General features: G+C 45.2%; 1 protein-coding gene across 1 annotated transcript; it reads left to right on the top strand.

The window, feature by feature from the left end:
* Positions 1-5599: 5599 nt before the first annotated feature.
* LOC103637169 (uncharacterized) lies at positions 5600-6793 on the top strand. Its single transcript, XM_020543072.2, has 3 exons — positions 5600-5956; positions 6320-6418; positions 6506-6793. The coding sequence occupies exons 1-3, from the start codon at positions 5906-5908 to the stop codon at positions 6791-6793; spliced, it is 438 nt and encodes a 145-aa protein (XP_020398661.1). The 5' UTR covers positions 5600-5905.
* Positions 6794-10772: the final 3979 nt, after the last annotated feature.

Here is a 10772-nt window from a genome sequence, read left to right as displayed (position 1 = left end):
CTTCGTCCTCTTTTGTGAATCATGGTAACAATGATGATGAGTTTAGCGAGCATCCTACAGAAGATGATGCAATATCTGAGTTGTTAAAGGATTTAGCTTGTGGTTTAGATGATGGAGGGGATATGGAGGATGATGGGTCTTTTGACGAACCTAATGAAGACACAGTAGCCATTCGTAAGCTAGCAGAAGACAATAGTCAAGAATTATATCCGGGTTGTCAAAACTACTCAAAGCTACGTTTCCTAGTTCGTTTGCTTCACATCAAACTTCTTGGAGGATGGACAGATAGAAGTTTTGATTTGTTGGTAGATTTACTTGTTGATGCACTACCTAAGGGTTCGACACTTCCTAGAAACTTTCATGAAGCAAAGAAAGTGATCAAATCTGTAGGAGTCGGGTACACTACAATTCATGCATGTGAAAATGATTGCATTCTATTTTGGAAGGAGCATAAAAAACTTGATTCATGCTCGGTATGTAGTGTCTCACGTTGGAAATCAGAAAAGAAGAGTCTAGATGGGAAACGTGAGTACAAAGTTCCTAGGAAGGTGCTTCGTTATTTCCCTATTAAAAAAAGACTCCAAAGATTGTTTGTTTCTTCTAAATCTGTAAGTCTCACAAGGTGGCATGATGAACACAGAGTAAAAGATGGTTTGCTTAGGCATCCTGCCGATTCACCCTTGTGGAAAGATATTGATCAAAAGTATCCAGAATTTGCTATGGATAGTTGTAATATCTGCCTAGCATTTGCTACAGATGGTTTCAATCCATATAGGACAATGAATGTTAGTTACAGTATTTGGCCTGGCATATTGATTCCACTCAACTTTCCACCATCGATGTGCATGAAGGATTCAAATTTTATCTTGTCTGTCTTAATTCCTGGTCGATCTTCTGCGGGTAGTGATATGGACGTTTATTTTCAGCCCCTTGTCTATGATCTGCTTGATATGTTTGTTAATGGTGTGAAGACCTATGATGCCTCAAAGGGTGAATACTTTCAGTTGCGTGCTGCAATAATTTGGACCATCACTGATTTCCCTGGTCTAGGCAGTGTATCCGGATTTGTCACCTCTAGTGAAGCAGCATGTCCTGATTGCCACACATTGATTTGTTCTCTCAGACTTGGAAATGGTAGCAAGTCTTGCTACATGGGACATCGTAGGTTCTTACATCCAAACCACCCATTTAGGTCTGATGTTGATTCATTTGGTGAAAGTGAGTTGAGGCCAGCACCTACTCCTCTTTCAGGAGAGGAAATTTTGGATTGTACAAAAAATTTGAAAACAATTTATGGCAAGAAGCCATCAGGTAAGCCAATAAGTAATCAGAAACGCAAGGATGGGAAACCATTAGTCTTTTTGAAAAGGAGACCTATTTGGTTCACTCTTCCATATTGGAAGGACTTGAAAATTCGATATAATTTTGATGTCATGCACATAGAGAAGAATGTGTGTGAAAATATAATTAATACTTTGTTGGACATTGCTGGAAAATCTAAGGATAATCTGAATGCTCACTTGGATCTTCAAGCTTTAGGTATTAGAAGCGACCTTCATCCTATTGAACTAGAAGCTAATAAATTTTATTTGCCTCCTACACCCTACTCAATGAGCTCTGTTGAGAAGAAATTGTTTTGTCAAGTATTAAAAGGGGTCAAGTTTCCTGATGGATATGCTGCTGATATACGACATACTGTTCTTGTCAATGAAAAAAAGATAGTTAATCTTAATACTCATGGCAACCACATTCTTCTACAAGATTTACTGCCACTTGCTGTCCGGAGAGTTCTTCCTCAAGAAGTTAGTGCTGTGCTGATTCGTTTAAGCACGTTCTTTAGAAAATTGTACTCTCCTGTTATTCGAATAAGTGACATGCAAAGGTTAGAATCTGAGATAGCTGAAATCTTGAGCCTTTTAGAGATTATTTTCCCTCCATCATTTTTTACCATTAATGTACATTTGATGGTACATCTTCCTACCCAAGCAAGAGTGGCAGGCCCAATCCATTTTCGAAGCATGTGGCCGGTGGAGAGGTAATTTTCTTTGGTATATTACATAGCAAACAAATAACGATATAATTTTTCAATAACATGATGAGTGTTGTTGTTTACATGTATAGGTTTCTAAAAAATGCAAGGGCTATGTGCGTACAAAAAGTCACCCGGAAGGATCAATTATGGAGGGTTCTTTGTTTGATGAGGCTCTCACGCTTTGTTCTCAGTATTTACAAGATGAGACCCACTTCAACCATAGAGTTAGAAATCGCTTACCAACACAAATTTGTGTTACAACTCCATTCTTTCACAAAATTGGTCGAGCATTGGCTGGAAAGTGTGTTGTCAATTTAGATCACAAGACTGGCTTCAAGCACATAGATATGTCCTTTTCAACTATTCCAACATAGAAACATATTTAAAGTAAGCTATCTAACTCAGCGAGTATCATGTGATTATTTACTCTTCGTTGGCCATTTCAAAGAAAATTCATGTTGGCCATTTCAGCAAACATGCTCAATACCTCTCCTCAATTGGTGTTCGAAATCAGCGTGAGACCAACCACATGCAACATAAAACCTTCCATGAGTGGTTCAGGTTACATGTAAGTATAAAAGGAGAAGTGAATTTACAATCTCATAAAGTCTTTCACTTTAACAATAGTATTGGTACCACATGTTGAGGAAACATGTGAGGAGGCCTCAGAAGAGATCAAAATTTTAGCTAAGGGACCAATGATGATTGCACATCAGTATAACAGCTACTCAATAAATGGATTCAACTTCCGTACACAGTCATATGATGAGAATAGGTCTGTCCAAAGTAGTGGGGTAGCGTTAGCTGCTGAGACAACTCATTTCGAAAGAGGAAATGATGACAACCATACTATAGGGAAAAACATCTTTTATGGTATCATAAAAGAAATTCTTGAACTCAACTACCACCACAAAGGAAATATTGTGCTTTTCAAGTGTGATTGGGTTGATAACCGTGTAAACAACAAATGGGTTCGAACAGATCAATTTGGAATCACCACAGTGAATTTCAAACATTTATTCAATACTGGTGAAAAGATCTCGGATGAACCTTTCATATTAGCATCACAGGCAACGCAAGTTTACTATGTTGTTGATCCAATTGATACTGAATGGGTAGCTATTGTTCAGCCAAAACCGCGAGATTTGTATGGAAGTGATGTTGATTATGGTATCATTGATGATGAAAATTATGTAGTTCCGCCAATCCTTGATCTGCAATCTAATGTATTTGGAAGTCTTATTGTTGGATGTGTCCCATGTGCTAGAACAGATATAGATGGTGTCATTGTTAGTGGAGTAAAACAAGGAAAAAAATCTAGAAAGTAAGTTTGATGATTCCATGTTTGATGATATTTTTTAATATATGCATGCACTTGTTGTTTGAGTATAAATAGCTAATCTCATCGTTTGAGTATAAATAGCTAATCTCATTGTTTGAGTAAGTTTGATGATTCCATGTTTGATGATATTTCAGGAAAAAAATGGCAAGCGCAAGAGAAAGCAATAAAGATGGATCATGTAGTGAATACGAGCAGCTGAAGCAAGAAAATATTGAAAGAAATAAAAGGAGGTTGGCATCTCTTAACATCCCTGAAATCGTCAAGAGTATGGAGCACCAAGGTCCATCCAAAAAAATTTCAAAGGTTGGCATCTCTTAACTAAATTTCTTTATGCTTATTTTGTGTTCAGTTTACTCAAACACAGCTGCAAATCTTCCTCTGAATTCCACGACCCAATTCCAGTCTGGAAATTATTTGCATTACATTTACAAGTTCATATTTCAAATCTCCCTGCCACAAATATGTCTTACTCTGAGTATCATCTCTTTACCATAAATAGTTTCCTTCAGGATCATAAGACGACAGTTTTACTCTTATTCATGGGCTTAATTGTAATCTGCATGTGTTTAGCAACTCATTATAGCACTGGAACATCTCTGGTTTCTACTACTGCACCTATCTATATCATTATTGCTTTCAGATCTAATTCAATCCTGTGCTAGAAAAGAAATTCCTGTGCAACTTGATGTTCCTGTGCAGTAGTAGAAACCAGAGAAATTCCTGCTGCACCTATCTATATCTTTATTGCTTTCAGACAATTCAGGATCCAAGTTGCACAGGATCATAGGTGCAATTCCTTTTATAGACAATTCAGGATCCAAGTTGCTTTATTCTGTGAGAAAAATCTGGCTGTAGACATTTGGATCCGTGAACCTGCACGTACTAGGAAAGAGAGGACGACCTTCGGTCAGCTGTACAGAAGAAGTGACGGTATCGACAAACCCAGGCTATACTACAGTCGTCGAGGCACCATTATTCATTGGCAACGTGTTCCCAGGACGCGCTGTCAGGAGACTGTCTCTCAGGCCCCCCACGTTAGAGCCAAGGCATTCTTGAGTGGGGCATTCCTGAATCGTCGAGGCGCCATTATTCATTTGTCTGTCACTATTTCAGATCTATTTTAATCATGTGCAACTTGAATTCCTTTTATAAAAGTGCTAGAAAGAATATATACCTATCGTTGCTTTATTGAACATCTCTAGTTTCTACTACGCATCAGATCTATTTCTAACAATGACACCAACTGTCCACAGCCTATCTCCACCTATGCACCTATATGTTAAAGAATGCTTTTGTTAAGAAATTTTGTTGTCGGCAATGCAGCATGTTTATTCGTTCTTGCAAACACCCAGGAGAAAAGTAAGAGGGAGCATTCAGTTTCAAGAATGTAACAGTTTCAGTTTTAGCAAATGACCATTTCCTGAACAATTATTTAGATATCAGTTTCAGTTTTAGCAAATGACTGTATATATTTCTAGCACTTTTAGCAAGTGACTTCGGACACTTATAGACTTAGAGGGAAAAGGGTATATGTATTTCTAGCACTTTTATAGCAGTCAATTCTAGCAGCTTTAGCAAATGATTGGTTCAGTGTGTATTTATATATCAGTTTCAGTTTTATAGCAGTTTTAGTTCTAGCACTTTTAGCAAATGTATATAGCAGTTTCATAGCAGTTAACTGCATAACATTCATGCCATTTACTTGTAGAAAAAATAGAAGACAAGTGTTCCAACAACTAAACCTCCAAACTTGCGACCAAGGCCACAAAGACAAAATGCTCAACCTCAAGACGAACAAGCGATTGCTGATTTGCAGACGGTGGGAGATTTTCTCACTAACAATGGTGATGACTCATAATCCTCATATTTATATATCATGTATATCATTTAGTACATGCAACTTCTTTTAACAGTTACCAATGTGTGCTTTTCATTTGCTTAAGTTGAAGTTTCCGAGGATGATCCAATCAATGCTACAAAAAAGAGGCCTGCAAGGGGCATAACTAAGATGGAGGGAATATTCTCAAGGTCACCTGAAATGCCAAAAATCAAAATTTTACTCAATGATCGAGGTCAGCCTATTGGTAAAAGTGCTAGACAACTTTCAAGTGCTATTGGGTGTCAAGTTAGAAATAAATTGTCTATTGCTACCACAGACTGGAGGCTTGTTGATATAAACAAGAAGTATGAGTTGTGGGAGGATATAAAGACATATTATGATGTAGATGATGCTGCCTTAAACTGGGTGATGCGCACAACTGGAAAGAAGTGGAAGCAATTTAAAGCATCCATAAAGCAACGATACTTCAATCCTGAATTGTCTATAAAAGAAATTCCAGAATGTCTTGATAAGAGGGTTAATGATGATGATTGGCACTCTATGTACAACTATTGGATGTCTTCTGAATTTCGGGTAAGCTCTACACTTTAGTTCTAATAAAGCAACCATACTTCAATCCTGTAACACATATTTTTTATTCTATTTTTAGGATCGCTCAGAAAAAGCTAAAATAAATCGACAAAAGCTAAAGATGCACCATACAGTCGGCAGTGTGAGCTATGCATGTTCAGAATATGATTTGGTAATGTTCTTTGTATTTTACTATCTCTATTCATGATTACATCCTGCTGCTCTACATTCGATATAAGCTCTATTGTCCAGTATGAAAGCATGGGCAACAGTGATACATTTTAGACACAAAATAGATTGCTACATGTGCTGCTTGTGTTGCTGTGCTGCTGTTTTCCTTGTGTCAACAGAACCACTTGAAGTTGTAGTCCTCAAAAATAGATTGTTGTTTTCCTTGCTGTTTTCAATGAACTTACATGTTACATTTTTTCCCTTTGTGAATATGGAGATAGAAGTCATATTGCATTGTTACTCACTTGATAATCATTCGTTGTTTACTAAAATGTGGACACCAAATAACAAAGTATGTTTGCAGGCTGTGAAACTAGGACGTCCTCCACGAAGAGATGAAAACTTTATCCAAACCCATACAAGAAAAAATGGAGTTCCTACAGAACAGGCAAAACCAATAATTGTAAGGCTTTGTTGTTAATTTTTAGTACAATATACATTTCTATCTGAATTACCTTTTATGATGTGAATCATCTTTAATTCTCTATAGGACCAACTTAATGATGTTCTTGGAGTATATCCAGAGTTAAAGGACCGGCCAATTCAAGAGGGTGATGCATTCTCTGTTGTTTGTGGAGCAAAAGAGCCAAAAGGATATGTTCGTGTTTTGGGTTTAGGCCCTACTCCTCAAGATATTGGCACTCCAGAGTTGAAGTCTTATACTACAACAAGACTACAAATGGAGATTCTTGCTCGTACAAAGGTTCAAAGTGAGAAGGCTGCTTTAGAACAGCGTGTACTTGAGCTACAGACTCAAATTGCCAGACCGGGCAAGTGAAGAGCCCATGTCACATCGCGGCTCTACTTCATTTGAACATAAGGTATTCAATATTTTCATTCATGCCGCTTTATCCTAATTTTCTAGATTCCTTGTACTATGCTATGAAATTGTGTTTCTTAAGGTGACGAGGAACAAGTTTGCTGCTGAGGATGAGGAAGACAATGAAGGATATTGTGCTTCTGAAGATGAGGAATTAGATGATGAGGATGATCAAATATTTCATCAGATGCAAGGTGCAAACTCACCAAGATCTACAAGGCACTTTGCTGAAGCTTCACACTCTAAACATGATGATCTTGTAATGCTCTCATTCATTTCATATATTTTCTAACCTTTATTTTCATAAACCCTCAAAAACATTGAAGTGAATTATTCTTAATCATTTGCACCAGGTTGGAAAAGATGTCATATTATATGCTATGTTGAGATTTGGTTTGCCTGTGGCTAAAGGGACAATTGTTTCAACTAAACCAAGCACCACAGTTGGAGGCCAGGTCCTTGGAAGGCAATATTGTGAAGTTATTGTAACTTGTGTGCTAAAACGAGATATAGTTTTGCCTCGCCCTTGTGCCAATGTGGAAACTATGGCTGATGCTTACATGATGTCAGTTGCATGGCCGTACAAGAAAGTAATATTCTATATCTTATCTTGTTTATATTTAGATTTATATGAGCCATCAACTTAATAATGATTAACCTTGATTGCACCAGCTGAAGTTGGTGCATAAGGCTGCAACACCGTTGTCGGCGTTTCGACCCTGGGGGGTCCCTGGACCGACGAGTAAATTGTCGCCGCGTGCCCCAGCCCAGATGGGTCGGCGCGAGACGGAGCGCGAAGGGGGGAAAGCCGGAGGGAGACAGGCGTAAAAAGGGGAAACCCGCGGCCTTCGTGTTTGTCCCGCGCCTAGGTCGGGTGCACTTGCAGTAGGGGGTTACAAGCGTCCGCATGGGAGGGAGCGAGAGGCCTGCACGCGCCGTCCTGTCCTCCCCGCGCGGCCAACCTTCTAGTACGAGTGCCCTTGCCCTTCCTTTTATAGGCGTAAGGAGAGGGCCCAGGTGTACAATGGGAGGTGTAGCAGTGTGCTAACGTGTCTAGCAGAGAGGAGCTAGCGCCCTAAGTACATGCCGTCGTGGCAGCCGGAGAGGTTTTGGCACCCTGTTCATGAGATGTCGTGGCCGTCGGAGGAGCGCTGGAGCCTGGCGGAAGGACAGCTGTCGGGGCTGTCGAGTCCTTGCTGACGTCTCCTTGCTTCCGTAAGGGGCTGAGAGCCGTCGTCGTCATGGAGCACGCGGGGCGCCATCATTACTTGTTTACCTGGGGCGAGCCAGATGGGACGCCGGTCTTGTTCCCCGTAGCCTGAGCTAGCTAGGGGTAGGATAATGATGGCCCCCCTGTGACGTGGTCGGTCCGGGCCCTGGGTCAGGCGAGACGGAGGCTCCTCCGAGGTCGAGGTCGAGTATGTCTTCTGTGGTCGAGGTAGAGTCCGAGCCCCGGGTCGGGCGAGGCGGAGATCGTCGGCTGAGGCCAGGGCCGAGTCCGAGCCCTGGGGTCGGGCGAGGCGGAGTTTGTCGTCTTCTGGGGTCGAGGCCGAGTCCGAGCCCTGGGGTCGGGCGAGGCAGAGTTCGTCGTCTTCCGGGGCTGAGGCCGAGTCCGAGCCCTGGGGTCGGGCGAGGCGGAGTTTGTCGTCTTCCGGGGCCGAGGCCGAGTCCGAGCCCTGGGGTCGGGCGAGGCGGAGTTCGTCGTCTTCCGGGGCCGAGGCCGAGTGCGAGCCCTGGGGTCGGGCGAGGCGGAGCTTCCTATGGCGCCCGAGGCCGGACTTGGCTGCTGTCAGCCTCACTCTGTCGAGTGGCACAGCAGTCGGAGCGGCGCAGGCGGCGCTGTCCTCTCGTCAGGCCGGTCAGTGGAGCGGCGAAGTGACTGCGGTCACTTCGGCTCTGTCGCCTGGAGGGCGCGCGTCAGGATAAGGTGTCAGGCCATCCTCGCATCAAATGCTTCTGCGGTGCGATCGGTCGGTGTGGCGATCTGGCCAAGGTTGCTTCTTGGCGAAGACTGGGCCTCGGGCGAGACGAAGGTGTGCCCGTTGCTTGAGGGGGTCCTCGGGCGAGACGTGAACCCTCCGGGGTTGGCTGCCCTTGCCCGAGGCTGGGCTCGGGCGAGGCGAGATCGTGTCCCTTGAGTGGACCGAGCCTTGACTTAATCGCACCCATCAGGCCTTTGCAGCTTTGTGCTGATGGGGGTTACCAGCTGAGATTAGGAGTCTTGGGGGTACCCCTAATTATGGTCCCCGACAGTAGCCCCCGAGCCTCAAAGGGAGTGTTAATACTCGCTTGGAGGCTTTTGTCGCATTTTTTTGCAAGGGTACCTGCCTTTCTCAGTTGTGTTTCGTTCCGGTGGGTGCGCGCGAGCGCACCCGCCGGGTGTAGCCCCCGAGGCCTCGGAGGAGTGGTTTGACTCCTTCGAGGTCTTAATGTGTTTCGCGATGCTTCGGCTGGTCTGGTTGTTCCCTCATGCGAACTGGCCGTAGCCCGGGTGCACAGTCGAGTCCCAAGTTCTCGGGCTGGTATGTTGACGCTGTCAACGGTTTGGCCGGAGCCGGGTTTGCGAGAGCAGCCCCCGAGCCTCCGCACAGGGCGAGAGGACGGTCAAGGACAGACTCGACTTTTTTACATACACCCCTGCGTCGCCTTTCCGCAAGGAGGAGGGGGGAAAGCGCCATGTTGCCCTCGGAGGGCGCCGAACATGGTGTCTCCAGTGAGCTGCTAACGGGTAATCCGAGTGGACGCCCGTGCCCCATTTGTTAGGGGTCGGCTAGTGGCCCGGAGGTGCGCTCCAAAAGTACCTGCGGGTGATTTGCTGGACCCGGTCCCCTTTTGACGGGGTCCGAGGGCTCGATGCCTCCCTCTGGTGGGATTCCGTTACAAAATCGTTCCCGTTGGTCTCAGAAATGTCCTAGGGTACCTCGGGAGCGTAGCCCGAGCCTTGGTTATGTATCGAACGTACCCAGAGTCATCCCTCGCTCTGCGTCTGAGGCGGCTGTCAAACCCTTCGGGGGCCAGCCTACGAACCCCTAATCAGTAATGGGCGCAGAGCCCGAGTGGCCTGAGGCGGCCGTTGAACCCTTTCGAGGGGCGACCTTCGAACCTCTGACTAGTAGTGGGCGCGGAGCCCGAGTGCTCTGAGGCGGCTGTTGAACCCTTCCGAGGGGCCAGCCTTCGAACCTCTGATCAGTAGGGGGGCTCGAGGCCCGTTTCCTTCGCGGAGAAGGATCCCTTTCGGGGTGTCCCTTTCCCGGTCCCTGTTGTAAGAGAGAGAGAAAGAGGAAAAGGATACGAAATCGAATGACGTGGCACACCTTTTTTTACGCGGTCATTATGGCGGAAGCGAAGCGTCGCCTGCTTCGCTTGCCAAAGGTGCTGCCTGTCCTGCCGCAGAGTTAATGCGACGGGACGAGTGGTTCGCGGGGCAGCCGTTGCGCGCGCGCAAGCCATTCGAGGAATGGAACACGGGCACGCCGTCTTCACGCCGTGAGAGAGGGTTCTCTCGTTGTCCCAGGAGGGGACGTGAGCTTGGCTGACGACTTGACCGCTGCTTCCGCCCGCCTGCCACCGCCATTACTGCCGGCCCATTTCTGGCCGTATCGACCGTCGCGCCTTCTCCTGCGGATGACTGACCCGTGAGCGATGTGCCTGGTTGGCACTATTGGGTCATGCGCAGGGTTGCCTCAAGTCGCGGTACTGGTTCCGCAGTCGAGGAGGCACGACAGTGGCGCGAGTGGCGGTGCAGTTTCTTGCACGTAGCAACCGGCGCGCCGGTTACATGACGTGTGGGCCTGCGCCTCCATGCTGGACGCGTCGAAGCCGAAAAGGTGCGCCCTCTTGGTGCGGTTGCATGCCGCCTACATGGCGGTCCGCCCTTTCACCCGCTGGTCTGGGCGAAAGTGGAGGAATGCTCGTAACCGCTGGGCAGCTGTGTGCA

Source organism: Zea mays, chromosome 8, assembly GCF_902167145.1.
Source record: "Zea mays cultivar B73 chromosome 8, Zm-B73-REFERENCE-NAM-5.0, whole genome shotgun sequence".
Classification (NCBI taxonomy): domain Eukaryota; kingdom Viridiplantae; phylum Streptophyta; class Magnoliopsida; order Poales; family Poaceae; genus Zea; species Zea mays.
The sequence above is the reverse complement of the archived record's forward strand: the minus strand, read 5'-3'. Positions and strand labels throughout refer to the sequence as shown.